The sequence below is a fragment of the Ischnura elegans genome, assembly GCF_921293095.1.
Source record: "Ischnura elegans chromosome 13 unlocalized genomic scaffold, ioIscEleg1.1 SUPER_13_unloc_1, whole genome shotgun sequence".
Lineage (NCBI taxonomy): Eukaryota > Metazoa > Arthropoda > Insecta > Odonata > Coenagrionidae > Ischnura > Ischnura elegans.
This window is the reverse complement of record NW_025791657.1, coordinates 4,937,192-4,962,616: the sequence shown is the minus strand read 5'-3', so window position 1 is coordinate 4,962,616 and position 25,425 is coordinate 4,937,192. Positions and strand designations below refer to the sequence as shown.

Genomic DNA, 25,425 nt, shown 5'->3' with positions numbered 1-25,425 from the left:
TCAGGCGTGACTTCCTCCCAGCACTATCTCACACCACATCAGTGCCACAAACGTCCAGAGTCCGAACAAAAGGCTTTGGGAGTGAATATCCACAGAGAAAAAATAAGCATGCTAAGATTTGCCGATGACATCCCCCGTAGCAGAAACAGAGAGGGATTTGAAAATGTAAATCAGGGTAGGGAAATGAATAAATATCAACGGAAAATAAACACAAAGAATACAAGGATATTTACGTAACAGAAGAGAAGAAGTCAAGAAAAAACATTTCAATAGGGAAGCAAACACTGGTGGAGGTGGATGAATTCTGTTATTTTGGAAGCAGGATCATTAGCGATGGGAGAAGCAAGAAAGAAATTATGAGCAGAATAGCCCATGCAAGGAGAGCATTCCACCTTATGGTGATCTGCTAACAGCTGAAAATTTAAACATGGATGTAAGGAAACAGTTTATAAGAACCTGCATTTGGAGTATGCTCCTATATGGAAGTGAAGCATGGACAAAGACAGCAGCGGAGAAAGCAAGGATGGAGTCCTTCGAAATGTGCTACAGAAGAATGATGAGGGTCAAATGGACCGACCAAGTTAGTAATGAGGAAGTCCTGAGAAGAGTAGGAGAGAAGAGAAGCCTCATAAAACCTTAATACGAGAAGACCTCGTAAGAAAACGGAACAACCTTATAGGCCGATATTCATATTCAGTGGAACTTAGTACTAAGTACGTACTTTCCTCCTTAGCACGACGATTTCTCCTGGTTCCGGTACCATCCGAGGAAATACAGGTAAAACTATTTGGTTATTAAACCTGAAATTGTGGCGCTTTCCTGTGTATTACGCTCAATGTTTTGCCATAGAGCAACCCGCAAGTTGTTTCCTAGTATTTTCCGAGTGTGTAAACCTCCAAATTCATTAATTACTGAATTATTATCAAACATTGACCTTTTTACACTCATGCCACATCTCTCTTTCTATAGCAGTGGTGCATCAAAATGCATTTCTCAGCGTGAAGAGTACGCACGTCATTGCTTGACAAGTAATGCAGGAGCTGATGATGCTTTGGATCGCCATGCGAAACACTTAACGCAAAAATACTCGATCATGATAAAAAAAATAGAAAGCACACTACATTGAACAACATTTTTAGAGAATTTCAACAGTAGATTATAAAATTCTGCTTATAGTAATCTCTATTTGTCTTACTAATCGTGATATCAATATCGATTCATCAATTGATATATTCATTGATATGGGTTCATTCCGAGAATGAATATGAATGGATGTTGCCGGGATTTACGGTTAAGAAAATGTTGCACAATTTTTATGATTTTTAAAACAACCAATTCATTTACTCAGGGTTATCGTCATTTTCTACGAATGATCTCTGAGAAAGAAGAAATGACCTAGCTTCAATTTGGAACGCAGTAGGAGTTGATGGCTGTGCATAAATCGCAAGTGGGAAATGTTGATTTATCTACGGGGGCAAAGAATATAATTACAGACTGCTATTCTTCAATTTATTTATTGCGAGGGAACATTGGTTAGCCAAAATTTCATTTAATTATCTCATAGAGAAGAGATGATGAAATTATTACTCCTTCGCAACTGTAAATTCTTTTGTTTTTCTATATGAAGCGTATTGGCTCTCTTCAGACCCTTCTTTGTTGAAATTAGTCGCGAGTTATCGTTTTGGAGCTACTGCAATAGCAGCCTCCTTCGACTTGTGAACCCACCCAAAGTTCCTTGATCCAGGAAATTTTACAGGTAGTGAGTTTTGAGTTTTTTAAGCATTTTAGTAGTCATATGTTCAACATTAGAACCCTGAAAATTCGAATCTCGATATCTGGAAACTCCGGGAAAATTGACAAACCTTACCGATTTTTTCCTCACAGTCATAACGAATTTTTGAGAGGGCTCGGGCCCCATCAGGTCCCATGGAGTCGGCGCCACTGGTACTAATCTAATAAGGACCATGAACCTGATACTCCTGATACTTTATGTCCTGTGTTGACTGCGACTGGGGAAGAGCTGGAAAGTTGGGCCTTCGTATGAGGGGCTGAGGGTATCACTCCCCATTCCACTTTCTGCGACGTTGCCGTTGTTGGGAAGGCGGAGCGGGGTGAGGGGAGGTAAGAAATTCGAATTGGCCCTAATCACGTCCTTCGCCGCCATTTTAGGCCTGCAGTACTCCACGGTGTACCCATTTTAGGCCACGCAAATTAACATAGATACGTGGGTCTCAAGGTATTTTGTATAACAAAAGTGCAGCCACAGATTGTTTGTTTTAGAATTTTTATATTTCAGCTTGGAGTCAAGTTATAATTGGCCACAGTCCAACTTGATTTTCTCAAAAACCTGAGGACGTATTACTATTTATTTCTTTCCTATATGTGAATACGCGTCTCCTAAATACAATAAAGAAAACCGCAAGTCTCTATCTCTTCTAGTTGTTCCGCAATTGAGTGGTATGTGACCTCCGGCAGAGGGAAAAAACGATCGGCATCGGTCGCCCAGAGTGGCTCCCAGCCGTCACTACCATAACGCCTCAACGGTTAAGCTGCAAAATAATGTGAAGGCACTTCCAAACGGGAAAGGTTACTGCCCCTAAACTTACCTCCTGTGGCCAGATGGATAAAACTAGCAGCTAGAAACATTATATAACTACATAAAATTAGCATGATACCCACTATTAATCCTATGTTTGGTAAAATATTTTACTCAAATCAAACTCATACTCAAATATTTGGTAAAATATTTGAGTATGAGGTTAAATAAACTCGTCTCGTAGCTTGGATGAACCATGACAGAATTCTTATATGAATTTTAAACTCAAAAAAGCCATAGAGAGAATATTTCTCCAGCATTTGGTCCAAGTAGTTGGACACTCAAACATTGAAGAAAATTCTTTTTAAAGAGGACCATTATACAACATGCAGATGACTACAAAAAAGTAAGTAAATATAACTCTTCTCCCCTATCCAATTGGCACTTATATTGAAGAAAACAGAAAATATGGATAGATGACTAATTCAGGTTCTTAATCCTTCAGAAACAGTCACAATAAGCCTTATCTGTGCACACCTATTTGTAGCCCATGGAAGCACTTCCCCACTGCTTCCATTGTGGATGACGAGCCACTGCGAAATTGTCAATTAGTTCTCTGGTCACAGTAAAAAATTGCCAAATAAAAGGACAGGCATGTACATCCTCCATAATTATTAACATCAATTCCTGCATGTTGGGAGTAATGTGCAAGCCCTTGTGAGTACTCACCAAATGCCTCTCCACTGGACTCCTGCACCATAGTAAAACTTTCAATTGGCTCCCCATCCTCGTCTGAAATAAGCTGGAAGTAAGGATCAAAATAAGAATCATGTACAAACAGCAGACTCAGAACTTTTTTGAAAATATTTACCAAAACTAATTTATAAACCACGTAATATCAAAATTTATAATTCCTCAGAAACATTTTCTTTACAAAATAAAAATTTTCAATGCCATCAGAGCGTTTATTATTTTCCCATTTATTTTAACTTGGAATCAGTCGTTGAATCCTATCTATTTACAGCCCTCGTGGTGACTGACTGACTGATGGATACAAATTCCCGACCACTTCTAGAAGTGCTGGAGTGCTGAAATTTGGCACGCGTGCGGGGAACCCGAATTGATTCGGAGGAAAAATCCGAAAACCGGAAGTTTCCGCCACGTGTCGTCGCTAGGACGACAAAATGGCCGAAATCGGGCTTTTTTCGGGGACCATCTTTCGGTTTTTATTTTACTGCGCGCGAATTATGCGTGACACACGGGTCGTTAATGCTTTTTTTGAAAGCTGATGAACGTGGGCACGTAATAAAGTAAATTTATTAGTTTCCATTTGAGAAAATTGCAGCCAAAATGGCGTCCAAAAATTGATTTTTCGAATAAAATTTCATAACTTCCATTCCATTCGAGTTAATTTAAGGTGTAGGGTAACGAAAATGATTATTATATATGCTTATAACATTGTCTACGAAATGTAGGCAACAATTTTCTTTCGTCGTCCTTGGTTACTCAGAAAAAAATAAAATATTTCGAAAATCACCGAAAATTACGATTTCCAAAAGATTAACACAAGATTTTGTCAACTTTATCCTTACCGATTTCTTTCAAACTTTGTAGTTACATACAACTTTGCATTGTTTTTCAGAAAACATGAATTTTTTATAAATGATTCAACGCATTTAACCGCGAAAAAATAAAAATGGCGGGCGCTACTCACTTTTTCGGGGACTGGTTTGCTTTTTATTGTATTACTCTCGAAATATGGATGTCATAGGGCTCACTTCTGTTAGATATGAAAGTAAATGAATGTGACCATATAGTTTCGTCATCTTTAAACCCCCCGAAACCGCCTAAAAATTAAAATTTGCACATAAGTAGCCTTTTCGGGTACTTTACGTCACGATTCCGCCGCTTTCCCAAGAATTACCACTCATCGCTACGGAATTAATGTGGACGATTGATGACCCCTGGCAGTACAAAGCTATAAATCCCCGGTAAACCCACATACACCCCCCAAAAAATAAAAAATTTCATAAAAGTCTCCTATTTGGGAACTTCTAGTAAACAATACGCCGCACTACCCGTACACTCTGAGCTCTAGATCCGGAATATTTGATGAGGGCGAACCACCGCAAACCACACGGGAAAATATACCAGAAACTTCCGGAGGAAAAATCCGAAAACTAGAAGTTTCCGCCACGTGTCGTGGCTAGGACGACAAAATGGCCGAAATCGCGCCTTTTCCGGGGACGGTATTTCCGTTTTTATTTTACTGCGCGTGAACGGTGTGTGCCACGCGGATAGTTTATGTACGTTTTGAAAGCTGATAAATGTAGTCACGTAACTATGCAATGGATTTAGATAATTTTAAAGTAAATTGCTGCACAAATGGCGTCCGAAAATGCTTTTTCGAAACAAATTTCATAACTCCCTCTCCCATCGTCGTAATTGCAGGTGTAGGATACTGAAAATGATTATTATATATGCTCATAAAATCGTCTACGATATATAGGTAAGAATTTTCTTTCGTCGTCCATGGTTTTCCAGAAAAAATAAAAACGTTCCCAAAATCACCGAAAATTACGATTTTCAAAAGATTGACACAAGATTTCTTCAATGTTTTCCCGACCGATGTCTTTTAAACTCCACAATTACATACATCTATGCATTTGGTTTCCGAAAATATAAGAACTTAATAAATGTTGCAGTCGATATAACTGCGGAAAAATAAAAATGGCGGACAATACTAATTTTTTCCGGGAAGAGGTTTACTTTTTATTGTACTACTATCGAAATATGGATGTCATACGGGCAACTTCTCTTATACATGATAGTAAATGCATGTGACCATATGATAAGGCCATATTTAAGCCCCCTGAAAACCCTAAAAAATTAAAATTTGAATGTAAGTAGCCTTTTTGGGTACTTTTCATCACAATTCCACCGCTTTTCTAGTCTTACCACTCATCGCTACGGAATTGATGAGGACAATTGATGACCCCTGGCAGTAAAAACCTATAAACCCCCGGTAAACCCACCTAAAACCCCCAAAAAATAAAATTTTGTATATAAGTCTACTTTTTCGGTATTTTTCGTGACTTTCCACCGCTGGTTCTTACCCCAGCGACTCATCCCTACGGAATTCAAGTGAACGGATGGTGACCGCCAGGAGTACACACATATAAACCCCCGGTATACCCCTGAAATCCCCCCAAATGTAAAATGTGCCATTAAGTCTCCTATTTGGGAACTTCTCGCAAACATTACGCCGCACTACCCGTCCCCTCTGAGCTCTAGATCCGGAATATTTGATGAGGGCGGGCCACCGTAAATAAAACGGGAAAATATATCAGAAAACCACCGATCACCTCCTGGAAGCTCGCCGAAAAAAAATAAAAAAATTTTAAATGCGCTTTTCCGAGTAGTTTTCGTCACAATTTACTCTACTACTGTCTGGTGCCTCTACTACTTATTAAAACCTCCGATAACCCCGTGAAACCTCCCAGAAAATTTTTCTTATAAATCGCCTATCCGGGTAAAACAATCGTCAGAATTCTGCCACTGTTCCAGACCCCTAGGACTTATCCGCACGGAATTTATGAGAACGATTTGTGACCACTGGTTTTCACACGTATAAAACCCCCGGTATTCCGTTGGAACCCCCGCAAAAAAATGAAAACTTGCCATTAAGTCTTCTTTTATGGGTACTTGTCGCCACTATTACGCCGCATTGCACTACCCTTTAAAATCATAGCCACATGATCACTGTGGACGATTGATGACCGCATGTATAACACATGAAAACCCCCGAATCCCCCTGGGCACCCTCTCGGTGGAGAGGACCATTCATGAGGACTACGTGGAGCAGCCGGAGGGGGCTCTTCATCCCCAAGGCGGCGAAGCCGCCCCACAACGAGGAACGGTGAAGTCGTTCCGAGGAGTAACTGGCGTAGGCGAGGGGGAGCTTCAGTAACCCTTGGGCGGCGAAGCCGCCCCGACGTTAAAGCGGCGCAGCCGCTGTGGGCTCCCTCCGCCTCTGGGAGGCGAAGCCGCCCCTTAAACGAATGACGGCGAAACAGTTCCAAAATGCCCTTGCCCTCTGGGCGGCTTCGCCGACCCCTGACGAGGAACGGCGAAGCCGTTCCGAGTATAAAGCGGGGTAGCCCCGGGGGGGCACACTCAACCCCTGGGCGGCGAAGTTGCCTCTCAACGAGGAACGGCGTAGCCGTTCCGAGGAATGAGTGTGGCGCTTCCCTACCCCCTGGCCGGCGAAGCCGGCCACTAGCTGAGGTGAGATTATTCGAACTAAAAGTCTTCGAAGAATCACAAATGTAGACGGCGAAGCCGGACCCGGGGTTTTTAAGGGGCGGAGCGCCTTAACGAGCGCGCGGAGCGCAGCGAGTTATCTTATGTAACCATTGTAACATCATATTTATAAAATAGCTCTGCTATTGATGTATTTTCTTCCCTACACTACCATGCATGAATTAATGTTTCCTTGGTAATGGCTTCAACACTTATTTCTTCTACTGTTTCCAACCACATTAAGAAAACCAGAGATCATTTGATATCCACTCGATATTCTAAAAATGCATAAAGAGTTTACAAATATGAATACCGCATATACTAATTCAATTTTTAGTAGGAAGTTCAACAATACAGAAGTTTAACCTTTTCCCTACTAAAAATGTAAATATACCTGTGGATATTTCTTGACCCGGGAGACGAAAGCCATATATTTTTACCGGAGACTTTCTCACACAAGTGAACAAAATCCAAACATATACCTTTCCTAGCTCTCCCCCTTCTGCGATGGTTGCGGCTGTATGACATCTTTGTCTCGGGACCCAACACTGTAGGGTTTAGGCTTTACCCTCGGAATTCAGGAGCAGGTACCCTGACCCCTCGTCTTTTATTACCCCTCTATACGGTAAGCGACTGCGGTCATGCAATTGTTTATTCAGTCATGTTTCTAAATAAATAGTTCTTCTTTTCTCAAGAAATATAAACTAAGAATTGAATTCTTTGTCTTTCGAGCAGTGTTTACAATTTTTAAATGACATTCTACAATAAATATTGACTTATATATTGAGTTATGTACAAACAACAACATGGAAATTGTTGCTGCATTAAATGCATTAATATTAACTATAGAACTTTGTTTAAAATTTGAAAATGCTTATAAAAAATGAGGAATTCAATTCAAAGTCTGCAATTTACGTGCAAGCAACAATTATCCATGTGCCAAATACATTTAAGCAATCCATAATTTGACCAAAAACCATTGCCGCAGTTAGAATCGTAAACCCGGAAAGGAGGGAGCACAACTACTCTCAGAGTCCGAGATAATGTAAAGGGGTCGAAAAAGGTTGGAGCTGAGAGCGTGTGTATATCCCCGAGATTCTTCATAGTGAATGTCCTCCAAAAATGCTCAGTACCATGAGAAAGAAGAGTGTCTTGGAGCTTTGTGCAGCAGTCATGCTAAGACAAAAAATCTGCCATCTTGAAAGGGTTAAGCAACTTATACAGTGAAACCTCTCTTAGTGACCACTCCTATCCAGCGACCACCCCTCCTAACGACCAGTCTTCTTCGGAACCGATTGTGATGCCCGTATAGTCAATGTATTTATTACCCCTATTCAAAGACCACCCCTCACCCCGACCAAAGACCAACACTACCACGGGAATTTCCCTCCATTAGGCGACCAAGGAATTCTACTAGCCTGCTAGGAAAGTCTATATTGTAAGCAGCACCAGTTTATACCTGCACTTACCAGAACAATTCGGCCGTTGAGGATAATTACCCTCTTGTCACGGCAGGCGGAGTGGGTTCGTAGGCTTGACCCTCTCCGTAGGGGTTCTGTTTTGTATACAACGTATTTTCTTTTGCTCAAACATTTGTAAATTGTGAATCAGCGAGTCCTTTCGTGGGCAAAACTGCCACTTCATATTGAAGTCGTGGCAGTTTGCTTTGAGTGACGATATAAGAACAATCTCCGAGTCCAAGATGTCGAAGAGAGTTTGTTTGAGTTTAGAGGAAAGCGTTCAAGTTATTGAAGAACGAGATAAGGGTTCATCTGAAAGAAGGTTAGCGGATTCGTTTTAAGTGTGGGAAAACCCAAATAAACGGAATTTTAAAATCTAGGGAAGAAATTTTGAAAGAGTTGTAAAACAGTGACCGGAGCCGAGGAGTGAAAAGAAAGCAGCAAGAAAAATACGAAGGAATTAACTCTTCAGTTTTTGAGTGGTTAAAAGTCGCACAATCGAAAAATATTCCCATAAGTGGATCTTTAATAAAAGAGAAGGCCTTGCAATTTGCTATAGAATTAGAAGATGAAGATTTCGTGGCTAGCATAGCATTACCTTCCGTGGGATCTCCGTTGAATCTGGAGACATAAGTGAAGAAGTGGTCTGTGATTGGAAGATGAGACTTCTAGCGATTATCAAAACCCGAAAACAGCAGCATGTGTTTAATATGGACAAAAGCGGACTTTTTTCCGTACTCTGCCATCTAAATCCCTGACACTGGGTGCTTTCCACTCATTGACACACATCAACACAAGTCGACTTGCGTCGCGGTTTTCGTGTTCCATTCGGTGGGTGTCGCCCACTGTAGTGACACAAGTCAACAAACGGTAACGCACAGGAATAGGAGAGTTATAAACAGTTACCGCGAGTCGACACTAGTCGACTCACGAGTCGCATGAATGGAAAGCACCCACTTAAGTCAGAGCAGTGCAAGGGTGGAAAGCAGGTCAAAGAACGATTGACCGTGTGTTTCTGTGTAAGCGCTGATGGAGAAAAAGAGGCACCCTTGGTGATTGGAAAATCTCTTCGGCCAAGATGCTTCAAGAATACTGATATGACAAAGTTGGGTATATCTTGGTATGCAAACAGTAAGGCATGGATGACTTCGAAGATTGTTGAGGATTGGTTAATGACCTTTGACAGAAAAATGAGACGGCAAAATCGAAATATTTTCCTGTTCCTGGACAATGCTACATGTCACTCTCATCAAATAAAACTGACCAATGTCCACCTGCAGTTCTTCCCGCCCAATACCACATCAAAATTAATACCCCTGGACCAAGGCATTATCCAGGCATTCAAATTGAGGTACAGAAAGCGAATGATACAACATTTGATTGCACGGATGGATGAAGTTGCCACCGCATCGGATTTAGCTAAGAAGATAACAGTGAGTGATGCTGTGTCATGGGTGCGTTCTGCATGGAAAGAAACTGCATGGAAAGTTGAACCATTGTGAAAGTTTTCAGAAGTGTGGTTTCTTCAATCCTGTCAACGAAGAAGAAATTGAAGAGACAAAATCAGAGGATGTGGATGTTTTGGCTCGAGCTGCAGGGTTTGAGTACAGCCAAATGGTGACCGAGGAGGAAAACCACACCGATTGCTATTATGATTTCAGCGGTGATTGGGAGGACTGCATCATCAAAGAAGCAAAAGGTAGGATTTTTAATAACCAATATTACCTCAATTATTGTAGTACGTATTTAAAAATAACATTGTGCATTATTTCATATCTATTATCTCCATTTTTCTTATCTCTTTTTCGATAATATTGTATTTTAAGGAACCATTACTAAAGATGAAGATGACTCAAACATTGTGCCAAACGAAGAACCAAGATTAAGCCCTCAAGAGACACTTTCATTAATAGAAAAGTGTCACAATTCAATGAAAAGTGCAGATTTCAACAGCGAGAAAATCAATGAACTGTTTACAGAACTAAAATATGTGTTGGAAACTGAAATTGCAAAAAAAGTGCAATGACCTAAAGCAAACTTCTATACGACATTCTTCGTTAAAACTTTCGCGGGTGCTCGTCATGTTGAATTAAAACTTTTGGGCTATGTCGCCGCGTCAGATTTTGGGTGGCCCCAACGTTTCCCGACCGATGCTGGTCGCTTTCTCAAGGGAATCTGGGATTCCCTTGGGAAAGCGACCAGCATCGGTCGGGAAACGTTGGGGCCACCCAAAATCTGACGCGGCGACATAGCCCAAAAGTTTTAATTCAACATTCTATACGACAGTTTTTTTTCGTCTCAAAGTGATGTTTTCTCCTCAATACTGTGATGTATGTTTAAAGTCATTATTCATAAGAGTGGACGTTATTAATAAATATGTATTTGATATATATGCTATAGTTCCTGCGGCTTTGACACTGTTTGTTTTACTTCTCATAGGCTCCAAAGTGAGATTTAACTTCCTTGGCCAGAGTGACGAATATTTTTCTCAAAATTCAGCTTAATAAGGCTATATATGTTATGGTATATGCGTATAATATTTAAATTTATATAGTACACATTATAAAAAATAAAGAGGTAATCATCTCTACTGTAGATTGCTGTTAATGCAAATGTTCTTGTGCAAAAACTGCTATGGGCGTACAGACAGTGTTACCCAGATGTTAAGCGAATTAGGCTGGGAGCCGTTGGAGACTCGGAGGCTGCGCGCTAGGCTTAGATTGTTGGAACAATTGAGAATGGATATCGTTAAGAGCGACACAGAGAACATAATATTAGAGCCACACCATATTTCCAGGTCCGATAGATGTGATAAATTAAGAGAGATGTTTTGCCGAACGGATAGATATGGGAATTCGTTTTTCCCCCGAACCATAAAGGACTTAAATAAACGCTAGTCCCAACTTCGTTTGAGCACTTAATTTTTTTTTTTTTTTTTAGCTGTAAACGGCTGGTGTCCTAACACCCCCTGCCACACGCCTTTTAGGCGGCTTGCGGGGTATTATGCAGATGTAGATGTAGATATACTACATTACTTTGTAGTGAGAAAATATTTAATATTAATTAAATTACTAAATGTGTAAAATTTACCAGCAATTAAAAACTAACACTGAATAAGACGCGATTTATGTTGCTTAAAGTAAAGCGTGAACTCAGTAGTTACCTATCTTTTTTACATCTGCTCCCTTGAAATTATGCAGTCAGAAACACACCCGCACCCCCTTTGAATGACCACCCCTCTTAACGACCATTTTTCAGTGGAACCGTCAGTGGTCGCTTAATACAGGTTTCACTGTAATACTGCCAACCCACTATCTTAAGTACTGTCTAACTGCTACCCAAGTCATATTCCTTTGCTAGAAGAAGTAATGGCATAAATTTGAAACGAGGCAATCGTTTAGGGAAGTAACACATCACTGTCAACAAAGTAAAGCTTTGAGAAAACAGAACAACATGGCATCCCTTTTGGTCCAAGGAAAACCTGGAGAAATACACACATATTCAAGAATACACAGCATATGCAACCATAGGCTGGCCGTTATTTTTCCGAATTGAGATAAATTATGTTTTCCTAGGCTCAAAATGATAAAAATGAGGTTAAATATTCACATGCTAAAATTTAGTTACTCTTAACTAGGGGAACCCATGCCTCAGGGGCCCTGCGTACTGAGGACCTTCAACTGAGTTTTTTTGGGGCTGAAAAATCACTATACTTACAAAAAATGGGCAAGAGGGTTGGAGTTCACATTTTATTCAGAGAATGGTCAAATTTGAACAAAGCTCTACCATTAATATTGACCCATTTAATGCAGAAAAAATTTCTATGTTGATGTTTATACTAGAATTGAGATGTAAGTAAATATTTATCATACAATGTTAGAACCCCGTAGAGCCGAACATGCATGGTCGGAACTTGGCCACGACATCTAATTTGAGGAGAAGAAACTTTTAGTTAAGGAGTGCCGATACTTCCCTAGACAAATCAGGGAAGCAATTGAAATTCAAAAAACACCTTTGAATTTCAACAGAGAAGATGGATACTTCCTTCACAGCGCCTGGAAAAGAGTGATCAAAGAGAAAGCCAATCAGAGAGAAGTGCCCAGTCAGACGGCCAATCACAGTGCAGCTCCCATCCAGCCTACAGTATATAAGCGAGGCAGAAACCAACAGCCGACACCTTCGACCTGAAGACGCTGGCAGGATAGCCAGTGAAACTGTAGTTCACAAACAAGCTGACGCGGAAGAAAACCCTGAAGAAATGCAGAGATCATTTCTCATACAACTTCGTTTAAAAGTTGTAGATGCTGCTCAAAAGACAAAAAATTCTATTCTCACTTAGATTTTTTGAGAAAAAACAAGTATTTATTTTGCAAAATGACTGGATGCACAATTGTATGACCCCAGTCCCTTACCACAAAGAGGGGTGATATAAGACGAGGGGTCCAAGAGCCTGCTCCCAGAATTCGAGGGTATGGTCTACGTCCCACTTTGTTAGGTCCTGAAACTTAGATTTCACGAATCCACAACCACCATAAAAGGGAGAGAGCAAGGGTAAGTATTTTTTTTCTGCATTCGTTCTCCTGCATATAAAAATCTCCGGCGTAAATTTGCCACCATAGTCTCCCAAGTCAAAAAACAACTGCTGCCATTTTTGTCAATCGCAGGGAAAGAGTTGAGTACATCCTACCTAACAAGTTTACCATATTGGATGAATTTGTAATTTTTTTAATTGAAAATTTAATAATTTTAAAAATTCAAATAACAGAGTAGATTCCATTTAATGGGTCCACCGGTTACTTGGGGCAGCTGCTTAATTGGGGCAGATCTTGAAACACAGAACCCTATAGAGGAATATCCCAGAGTATTCTCCGCTTAATTGGGACAGTATGCTGCTTTATTGGCAATGTTCAACAGAGGAATGAATTTAGGTCATAAAAAATTGAGCAAAATAAAGGAAAGAGTGTTCACTCACCAAATCATCGTTTGCCAGTGGGTCTACGCCAGCACAGGCAATTCCATCCAGAGCTGTTCCATGCAGCACTTCATTATTTTCTTCTCTTAGGGGTTCATTGTTCTCCTCTTTTACATAAAACTAGAAGAAAATGCAGGGTGTTACTCGATTAAATCCAAGTATAATGATGAAAATATATTCCGTTAAATGGGTCCACTGGTTTCTCGGGGCAACCACTTAATTGGGGCAGATCTTGAAAAACAGAACCCAATAGAGGAATATCCCAGAGTATTTTCCGCTTAATTGGGACAGTATGCCGCTTTATTGGGCCATGACTTAGACTATATTCTCGAGACAAAATTAAAATTTTTTGTTTTCAGAATACTATTTTTTTATTTTCCTCCTTTAATCTACACTTTTTTTTTCAAAAATGCTCCTATTTTTGCCCTATTTTGAAAGCTCTTGTTGTGACATTATCCGCAAGATGATAGGACTTTTCTTTAAAAGGAATTAATAAAAGACATTCATTCAGTGTCGTCCGAGGCTGTGAAAAATATTTTAAACTAAATCGTTATAATTTTTAAAAATTAAATTAAATTAAACTCGCTGATTTATCAATCAAATTAATAGTTTAATTAACTTATACTGCATTAAAAAATTTCTTTAGTCTTCTTTCCATCATTTCAACGTTTGTTTATGCCCATATACAGGATAGTTCGCCTCATTGGGGCAGCCGCTTAATTGGGACCAAGTGCACAAGTCCCGATACGTCCCAATTAACCGGAATCTACTGTATTTACAGTTGAACCATTCCATTGAAAAGTGACAAACTTCAATTGGATTTTTTTAAATTGAATATTTTTCACCTGAATTTTTTTCAATTGAATAGTTCAACTCAATATTTTTCAATGGAATAGTTCAATTTAATATTTTACAATGGAATATTTCCGAAGGGTGCAAAAGAGGAATAAAATTAGTCTACATCGGGACTCAAACATGACCCAAGCTGCATAAGACACTGGAAGGGGTGAGCACTCGGCCAACAAGGTAGCTGAGAGGGATCGATTACTCAAGGTGGTGCACGAAATCTTAACATGAGAATCTCTTTCAAACCCAGGACTGTAGAAGAAATCCATGACCCTTTTTCTACATTAACAATATAGTTTCAGAATACAACAGGGTTCCCACTCTAACTGAATTATAAAATTCACGGTTTTCTCCAGGTTTACACCGTCTATATTTTGTCAAATTCACAGTCTGTTTTTTTTTATTTCTAAGAATAAATATTGATCACATAAAAATCACCGACTGCACGCTTACTAAAAGTTTACCAACACTGTAAACGCCGGCAATGCAAACGCAGCAATGAAAGTACTCCTTTTTATGTCGCCTATCATTAGCAAAATTTAGAGCCGGATAAATGTTGAGAGTGGGAAAATGGAGGGTGACAGGGAAGTGAAGAGGTGTCTGATTTCTTGCTAGAGTTAATGATCACTTTGGTTAGCAGTCTTCCAATGACAGGCTTAAGGTCTGTCTCTCGTCATGACACACGGACCAATATTTGCACTTCTAATATACGTGTACAGACAAATGTGTGGACATTGTTTGAGAGTTAATGACCTTGAAACATGATCGACATATCGATTTTTCTTTTGAATGGTCAATTGTAGTTCCACAATCAAGTTTGAGAGGATTTTAAGGTCTCAGAATAAAATTCACAGCTATTTCCAAGTTAGTTCACGGTAGACAAAATTCACGGCTTATTCACGGTTTTAACAGGTTACGTACCGGGGTATTTAAATTCCTAGGAACGCCAATTTGGAAATATGTGCCAATTAGGATGCAATGCCTTTGGTTTAAACATGGTTAAAAAGCTAATTTTTAGAATAAAACTTTACCCAATCAAACGTTATGATGTATCAATTCATTATGAATAACAAACAACAACTGAAAACGTACTAATGAATACTTATACACTTTAAAATTGTTTAGGTTGACTCGCCTAAATCTTCGTCATCCATCCGGAATGTTCGGGAAAATAATTACAAGAATTCTTGTCATCCGTACGCAACGTGTTAACATGAGAATTTGTCTCGAACCTGGGCCTATCTGGAAGAAATCCATGACCCTTTTTCTACATTACCTACATAGTTTTAGAATATAAAATAGGCATTCAGATCCCGAACATCAGTCTTGGTTTGTCTCCTTGTGAGTGGTGTTGGGAATATATTCCACCAAAGAGTGAATCTGCCTTACAGCAAAACTGCACTAGACAAGGCAAGAGTACACTCACCAATTTATCAGTTGCTAGTGGGTCGGTGACATCACTCAAAATTTTAGCAGGATCTGGTGTGTGCAGTGCAGAATGACTCTCTGTACTGCACAGAGCACTCTGCAAGTGCTCTTTGTACTCCTCTTTCACGCGAAACTAGAAGAGAATGCTGGGAGTCATTTATAAGGAAACACCGCGTACCTTGCTCAGCCTTTATCAATATCACATTTTTATGGCATTCGGAATGCCAAATACATATCTCAACAGGTAGTGGTTCCTTTGAATGGGCCTCAGTTTGGCTGTAATTAATTAATTTGCATGCAGTACTTTTTGCAAGACTTATATCATTCCAAAATAGCACTTCTATTGCCAGTAGGTCTGTTGATATAGTGGATAAAGTTGTCCACTCACACCCGAAGGGCCAAGGTTTGAGGCTTTGCCACGGCAGATTAATTTGTAATCTCCATATTGATCAGACAGCGATGAGTTTTCATTGATTTTAATCACAGCAAGCATTTGCATGAGAGAATTTTTTTATCCTCATAATGGCCTTTTAGTATTTAAGCAGTGTAATTTCGAAGGAGGACATAAGGAGAATAAACTTGCTACCCTCCTCAAAAACATACCAAAAGATTAGTGGGGAGTAATAGCAGTAGCTTTTTTTCAAGAAGTGACATTTGCAGGTGGTTCTCGATATTATGCGGGTTGGAGTACGGAATATATTGGGGAGCAGGGAGCACAAGCATATTTGTTTATTTAAAATAATCAACTTTTATTTCATCCTATTTGTTAATTGAAATGATGTTTTCGAATGGTTTTTTTAGTATATAGGTACTTTGTAGGTAAACTCCCAGTAGAGTAATGTGAATTACAATTATTCGGGAGATATGGCAATTTATATTCGTTTCATGTTATTATTAATTACATCTGCATACCTATTGCTGCCTGTTGTGAGCTTTAATGGCATGTGCTCTTGCAAGAAGTTGTTTTCATTTTTAATTTGGAAGTTGACCGGTATAAGCAGTACAAAAAACATTCTAGCACACTCTCACCCTTGGTACTATAGTCGTCATATCTCCACGTTTGAAATGACACTGCCTAAATACCTAAATGCTGAAATGGATTTTAAAAATTTCTTTTGCCTATGCTTGCTGCAATTTCAATTAATGAAATATTAGCTGCCTCATGATCAAGATGAAGAATACAAAATGTACTGCTGTGGTGAAGCCTCGAGCCCTGTCCCTCAACGTGGGAGTCGACGACGCTATCCAGTATACCAACAAGCCTACCTGCAATTGAAGCGATGTCTTGGAATTGTATTATTATTTTAGTATTCTACCGATTAAGGTAGGTTTCCATGGAGTACGCAAGAAGTGATCTGGGAGCCTCCCTTTCCTTCCAGCACTGACTTCTTTAACTCACAGTAAGGCCTACTCTCTTTCAATCTATCTAAAAATCCTATTCTTCTCCTTCCCCTCCCTCGTTTCCCTAACATTCTACCCTCTAGCACCATTTTCAACATCCCCTCACCACTAAGATCTAACTCCATCCATACCTTCTGTCTCCTCCGTATCTCATCTAAAAGCTGCCTCTCCTCGCCAACCATATCCAACACTTCGTCGTTCCTTTTCCTCTCCGTCCATTTCACCCTCTCCATTCTTCTCCAAACCCACATCTCGAATGCCTCCAATCTTCTCTCGTCTTCTTTCCTCAGTGTCCACGTTTCCGCACCGTAGAGAGCTACACTCCAGATCAAACTCTTCACTAACCTTTTCTTTAAACTCTTACATAACGAACCTCTTAGAAGCTCCTTCCTGTTCATGAACGCCTCCTTCGCTAATGCAATTCTCTTCCTGATGTCCTTACTACTGTATCCATTTTCCTCTAACGTACTGCCTAAATAGTTAAATTGCTCAACCTGCTCAAGTTTTTCACCACCCACCTTTATCTTAAGTCTCACATTCCTCGCTCGTGATGCTTTTCAAAACCGCATTACCTTAGTTTTCTTGTGATTAATCCTCATCCCATATTCCTCGCAACGCTCGTATAACGCATCTACTAGAGCCTGAAGCCCCCTTGCTGACTGGCTAATCAGCGCCTGATCATCCGCGAATCTCACTGATTTGAACATCATTCCTCCCACTTTTATTCCAGCTTCTAACTCATCCCATGCTTCCCTTACCATCTCTTCAGCGTACACGTTAAAGAGCAGCGGCGATAGAGGACAGCCTTGCCTCACACCTCGGCCAATGCTTGCCCACCCGGATTCTCCGTCCGCTACCCTCACTTGCGCAGTCTGGGCCATATACAGATTACGAATCAGTCGTCTATCCCTCCAATCTACACCTGTTTTCTTGAGAATATCCATTAACTTTACCCAGTTCACCCTATCAAACGCTTTTTCAAAATCCACGAAACACGCATATACGTCCTGGTCGTATTCTAGGTTCCTCTCCACGAGGGACCTCATTATTGCTATTGCATCACGAGTTGATTTCCCCTTTCTGAAACCAAATTGATCTTCGCCCAAATACTCGTTTGCCCTCGCCTCCATTCGTCTGTTCAATATCCTCAGCACCACTTTCGCCGCGTGCGATATTAAGCTGATAGTCCTATAATCTCCGCATTCCACAGCTTTCTTCTTTTTCGGAAGCGGAATTAAAACCGTCTTCACGAAATCTTCCGGCCAGCATCCCTCCTCATAGATCCTGCGCACTAGTTCGAAAAACCTTTTCTTACCTTCCTTCCCTAGATTCTTCAGAAGCTCACACAGGATATTGTCTACGCCTACTGCTTTCCTAGCCTTCATATCACGAAGTGCTCTCTCTTTTTCCGAATCTAATATCCCCGGCCCAAGATTATCCTCCTCCACTGCACTTTCCTCCTCTAGAGTCAATCTCTCTGGTCTGTTCATTCCGTCATACAGGTCCTCCACGTATTCCTTCCATCTACTCTGTACCTCTTCTCGCTCGGTTAGCATCCTCCCATCTTTAGCCTTAATTTTAGACATGGCTTGTCCTCTTTTGCCGCCCGATAGTGACTTAACTTTGGCGTACAACGCGCCTATTTCTCCATCCTTCTGGAACTTTTCCATTTCCTCACACTGTCTTTTCCACCAAGCCTCCCTTGCCCTCTTAGTTTCACGTCGTAATCGATTATTCAGTTCCCTATACATTCTTTTTCCCTGTTCTGTGTCTACGTTCTTCCACTTCCTCCTCTCCTCCATTTCCCTTATCATGTTCTCCGTTATCCACGGCTTCTTTATCCTTCTACAGTGAACGTAACCAATTGACTTCTCCGCCGCTTTGACTATTCCTGTTTTAATATTATCCCATCTTTCCTCAACAGTCTTAGTACTTTCAATCTCCCGTATACTAATTTCCACTAGTTCCTGATATTCTCTCCTCATACTCCCCTTCAGGGCTTCTACGTTCCATTTCTTCGCCTTCCTAACTTTCATAAGTCTTTTGAATCTTACGTTGCATTTCATGAGCACTAGATTGCGGTCCGAATCAGCATCCGCTGCGGGGAAGCTGCGCGAGTTTTTCACACTATTCCTAAACCTCTGTCTTACCATAATGTAGTCTATTTGATATCTCCCCACATCCCCTAGACTTTTCCACGTGTACCTTCGCCCTTTATGATGATTGAACCACGTGTTTGTGATGAATAATTTGTTTCTCCTACAAAATTCTGCTGCTTTCTCTCCCCTGTCGTTCCGTATTCCTACACCAAAATCTCCTATTTCGTTTCCATCCCTCCCTTCCCCGACTGAGGCGTTCCAGTCCCCCATCACTACCAGATTTTTCTTTCCCGGTGTGTCTCTAATTATTTCCTCGAGCTGTTCATACACCTCATCTACTTCTTCTTCCCTATGATTGCTAGTGGGCATGTAAACTTGGACCACCACAAGGTTGGTGGGCCGCGCCTCAATTTCTACCACCAGAATCCTATCGCTTACCTGGTGTATACCTACCACACGCTTACCCATCTTCCCGTTTAATACTAAAGCTACCCCTCGCTGACTCTCTTCCCCTCCACTATATATAACCCTATACCCATCACTCCAATAGTCCCCGCCATCCCTCCACCTCACCTCGCATAATCCTAAGATATCTATCCTCCCTTTATCCATTTCCCTTTTGATATTTTCTAACTTCCCCGCCCTCATCATAGTCCTCACATTCCACGTCCCTACATTAATAGCCGACTTCTTCTTTTCCATCTTCTTGGTCTTATTTTCTTCCTTCTTCATTGCTGCTGCAGCTGATGATGATGATGATAAGTCTCTGCAAGGATTTCGCATGTTGGCGACCCCGAGGACCTTGCCGACCTCGCTGCCGTGCCCGACACCCGCCCTTTGCGGACGGGTCCCGGGCGATGAGATTCCGAGGCTCATTTGGTTGTACTCCATGTTTACAGGGAAGAGATAATTGGTAGGGTTTCCCACTTCCATTCCAACAGTGTTTTTCACGTGACACCATCACGTGGACTACCTTTCGTCTGGCTCCTACCCTTCGACCTATCTGGCATGGGTGGCCCTACCGGGAATAATTTAGAATTAATCCCGCCAGTGCAGCTCTAGGGGTCATAGGAACGCGCAAGCCTTTCCACCGCGACAAGGTTGTAGCCCAGGGGAAAGGTGGAATTGTATAAGGCTTGTTAAAAGTACTGCATGCAAACTAATAAATTTAATTACAACCAAACTAAGGCCCATTCAAGGGAACCACTACTACTTCAGATATATGTTCACCATTCTTAAGGCAATAAAAAATACAGCATTGAAAAAGGCAGAGCATGGTTAATGGTCTCTCCTTGTCAGTAAAGGAAAAATAATAACAATAACCTCTTTAAAAATAATGATAAACCCTCTTCTTTTACATGAGACCACTGAAGATGGACAAAAGAATGTACTCATAAGCTTTTTGTCTCGCCTTGCCTGAAGTTCACCTCCTATAGTATTTAAAAATCCTTTCCATTATTTATTATTTCATACAGTTAATCATATCCATGAATGTTCCTCTTCCACTCAAGCTTACGAGCCCATGAAAATGCAAGCCATTTCTGTGTTAATTCATATCTTTGTAACATGGATATACTTAGTAATTTCTAAAGAACTTGATGTAGAAGGTTGTTTTTGTGTGTTTTCCACGCAGATACAAAATGGCAATTACTAAATTAACTAAAATGTTATTCGATCCAAAAAATATTGTAAATGTTACTGAAGGCATATCCTCCCAAAAATTTTTGATGACGTTCCTTGCTAGGGAATATACTCTCTAATATACTCAATAGCAAAAATATAATAATTTTACAAAACAAAGCTATGCTAATCTCTAACAAGTTCACAATTATGATGGTGATAAATCACATGGACTGAGAAAGTAATGAGAAATTGAAAAGGAGAGTGGAAGAAAAAACAGCCCTTCTAAAACCTCTAAAAGGAAAACAACTAAATTGGCCACATCACGAGATGCTTAGGCCTAATTAAAAAAATATTCTAAGCACAGAAGGACAGGGAGAAGGGCAATGGACAGTAGGGTGGGCTGATAAAAGTGTTTTTTCCTGATCAAATTTGCCAAGCGGGAAAGTAGTGAAATGAGCCATATTCTTTGATATATTGGACAGACGATGAGGATAGTTAAAGAACAAGATATATTGTGAACATGCTCGTGCAGAGCACAAAATGTTGGGTTCATCCATTCAAGTAAACCGGTGCGTTCTATTTAAATCGAAGTCAAATGTTCGCCCAACTAAGTTAAAATACTTCCAAAGAAATATTAATTGATTCCTTTTGGCAATCAACCTGTACACAGGCATCCCCCGAGATACGTAAGAGATGCGTTCTGGTAGACTCTGCATAAGTCGAAATTTACGTAAGTTGAACATTCTGCATTAGTGCTTCAGAGATTTCAATCGGTGGGGAGGGGATCGGGTGGGAATTCTAAGCGGAGAAATGCGTGGTAAATCCTCGGTGAAGTTTCATTCAATTCACTGCCATATTCATGTTCTCTTGTGAACTCTTCCACCTATTCTTAAGTTGTTAAATACAAAATCAATAAACATTAATATAGTCCGAGTGCTGCATCTCGATCATTACCAATCAAAATGCGTAACATTATTCCCCGAATAGTCCGATCGCGTGTATTCAACGGTATCTCAACTCTACATTACTAAACTGAATATAGTAGACCCTCGTTATTACGAATTTCACGGGACCGAAAATTCAGAGGTTCGTAATAACGAATTTCGTACGAACATTTCTTTTAGGAATCGTCGAAAAACCGAATGTGATATATGCAATTAAATTACGCCGAAATATATACATAATCAGGAAAATTCGTTCCAGTTTCGGCATGAGGCATGACGTAATCGAGGGTTGATATCCTCCCGAGTACAGTAAGTCCGATTTACGAACTAGATGCGTTCCAATACCTTGTTCCTCAGTTGATAAACCTACGGTCCAGCCGCCGAGAGCTGTCCGACGACAGGGAGAATAGTCTAGGTCGGGGCAGCGTTGCCAGGTGAGAAAGTGAAACGCCTATAAAGGCCTTCATGAAGAGAGGAGACGGAAAGGACGAAGAGCGTGAAGGAACCAGTGAAAGAATCACTTGTTTTGGGGTTTCGAAGAAAGGGCATGTTTTAGTGGATCAGGCTTTTTTCGCAGCTCTGTATGCATCTGACAACGTTGTATGACTAGGCGATGGTGTGAGGTGCGCTTGTGGGGCAGCAATTGGCTGCAAACCGCGCTGGCGAAGGGTTATCCGCACCTCCTATTGTGTCGTCATGGGACAAGTCGTACTATATGCAAGGCATCGAGGATTACGGTCATCCTGCAGAATGCAACACTTCACAACAATCGTGCGCTAACTCACGAATGTGACGAATTGATCTAGATAGCCGTGCAACGCAGCCAGAGCCGAAAAAAATCGCTCTCCGCGGCAAAGAACGGACAAAACGATGAACAGTTCCTAACTTCACACCGGAATGAATGATATGTTGTTCAGATTATGCCCAGAGTACGATTTTCTCTACACCGCACGGCATAGCAACGGCTAAAGCAAAAGACGCCAAATTCGAAAATTGAAATTTTTGAATGCTGAATGTTGGTAAATCGAATGTGCGTAGGAAGAGAACTAACTGTGCATCAAGCTAACCAGCTGTAATGAGTCTGTCACCATGATTCCCCAGGAATGAAGCTTGTTATATGACGTTGCGTGAATGGTGAAGAAATAACCATAAATGACGCTCTTGGTCACAGTACACGCGGGCAACTTAAACGTGGCGTGATTATTAAAACTTAGCGTAGTGAATGTCCATCTAAATGCCATAGCTTATGCGTGGAACTTCGTAATAAAGTTCATTTTGTAACCGCCATGACCGGGACTTTGGTTCGTAATTTCGTAAATACGAAAATTTCGTAATAACGTTTCCTTTTCCGATAGCTTGGATAGGCCTTTTGCTCGGGACCAACGATTTGCTTCGTAAAAACGAGAACTTCGTAATAACGTTGTTCGTATTAACGAGAGTCTACTGTACTTAAATTGATTCATTATGTTATACTGCAACCTAAGGGCGTATAGTCTACATTGTCTACTTACCTTTAATCATTATACCTTCTGCCTTTTATATATTACGTTGATTGATGAATCTGGTCATTTCACTGTCACAGTTAATACACGTAGCAGGGATGTCAAGGATTACGAGCTAATAACACACAAAAATACCAGTAAATCACTACATTCTTAGGTACATTCACACGCACATACACTCAAATTTTCACACACGCAAACATACTTTCTTTCTCACATATCTCAATAAAATGATGTCAAAATATCATCATTTGAATATTTACTCTGCAGGAAACCTCAGAGAGTATTTCCAATGCACGAAGCTAATTAAAAGTGAGCTTTTATTCAGCCAACTCCCGTCATTAACTTGCAATGAAATAGTGCATAAAAGCTTTCAATAACGCAGTATTCATTTACATTGGCACACAATATAATAGAATGAGAAAATGCAGCTTAATAAAATCTTCGAAAAATAAAAAACACGGTAACCCAGTCACCAGAGACAAGTAACCAAGTACGCCATTAATATCGTGTGTCAACTTTTTCTGCACTTTTTCGCAGCGTTCATTGCCAACACTCGAAATTTCATTGCCTTTACATGAGTACTAACCAATTCTTTTCCACAATAAAGATTTCTGCTCGTACTCCATTTTCTTTTAACTCCTCAGATGGAAATGTCCAAACTTAATGATACAATTTTTAAATAGTTGAAAGTCGGAGTTCGGGTGTGTATCTGTGTAACAAGCTGTATCGTACTGGAGTGAGTGCAACACCTTCCATCGCTAGAACTGCAAATTTTCACGTTGATTGGTGACTTGGGATTAACAAGCGATTTTTCTATGGAAATTAATGAAAATTCATTCGAGGAATGATAAAAATGAGCGACTTTGTTTTGTTTAGCACTAAAAAACTGGATAACAATTTGATATTTTTTCTGCCATTGGGTAAGCTAGCGAATATCTACGTTAACGTGCTCGCATTCGAAAATTAACGTAGTCACTTGAAATACGGTTATCACTTACGTAAGTACGGATTTACATAAGTCGAGGCATACGTAACTCGGGGGATGCCTGTAGTCAACATTCCAACACCCCATATAAAGATGGTTGAAGACAAACCCCCAGTCTTCCTAATAATTATCTGTTCACAGTTATCACAAAATCCATATCAGCTACAGTTTGACTTTGGTTAAGTTAAATCCCTCAATAAGAAGAAGTTATTTTTGGTAAACTCAGCCAGGGTCCAAAAAATCCAATTCTCTGGCAATGCAACCAAATACAACAAACTGAACATGATTAGGATAAATCACTCATGATGAATGATTGTTCATATTGCCTATTAAATGAGGGGATCATGATTCAAATCATCAGGTGTATTCAGCTGCACCTTGCTCATTTATCATGAACTCATGACCACTCAGTGAGAGCGTACCGGATGCAAGTGTGGGCATCATGACTCTCACTTGTTTCCCTCCCTTCTGCTCCGTGCTGATCCGAAGTGAGCAGGGTGACTCAACTCTCAATAAAAGGCCAACTGTACCATGAAGTCAGACCACTCACTCACTCAGAGAGCAAATGTGAGCACCTAGTGAGATAGAATGCACCCATTTTGCTAATTACAATAAGTGGTTCATTTTGAATGATTCGTTCATTCTCAACACAGCTCCTCTGTATTTTTTCACTTTTTGTCAAGTGAGGGAAAGGGTTGTTTGTTTCTATTGAGTGGTTCTGGCAATGTTCAACAGAGGAATGAATTTAGGTCACAAAAAACTGAGCAAAATAAGGAAAGAGCATTCACTCACCAAATCATCATTTGCCAATGGGTCTACGGCAACACTTGCAATTCCATCCGGAGCTGTTCCATGCAGCACTTCATTATTTTCTTCTCTTAGGGGGTCCATGTTCTCCTCTTTTACATGAAACTAGAAGAGAATTCTGGGTATTACTCGATTAAATCCAAGAATAATGATGAAAATAATACATTATATTCCGTCAAATGGGTCCACCGGTTACTTGGGGCAGCCACTAAATTGGGGCAGATCTTGAAGAACAGAACCCATTAGAGGAATATCCCAGAGTATTCTCCGCTTATTTGGTACAGCATGCAACTTCATTGGGCCATGAGTCAGTGACATAGACTCTATACTCACGACAAAATTAATATTATTTTTCCAAAATACTATTTCTTTATATTTTCCTCCTTTGATTTACTCTTATTTTTCACAAATGGTCTTATTCTTGCCCTATTTTGAAAGCTCTTGTTGTTATACTATCCCCAAGAGGATAGGACTTAGTAAAAGACATTCATTCAGCGTCGCCCGAGGCTGTGAAAAA

General features: G+C 40.3%; 1 protein-coding gene across 1 annotated transcript in view; it reads right to left on the bottom strand.

Moving 5' to 3' along the window:
* Window positions 1-25,425, bottom strand: part of LOC124172503 — a 51,986-nt gene that overhangs the window by 8,031 nt on the left and 18,530 nt on the right. Inside the window, exons 5-8 of the mRNA XM_046551943.1 lie at window positions 24,894-25,013; window positions 15,543-15,677; window positions 13,271-13,390; window positions 3,266-3,338 (exon numbers count right to left, since the gene is read on the bottom strand). Of these exons, the coding sequence (XP_046407899.1) occupies window positions 3,266-3,338; window positions 13,271-13,390; window positions 15,543-15,677; window positions 24,894-25,013 (448 nt within the window). The remainder of the gene's footprint in view (window positions 1-3,265; window positions 3,339-13,270; window positions 13,391-15,542; window positions 15,678-24,893; window positions 25,014-25,425) is intronic.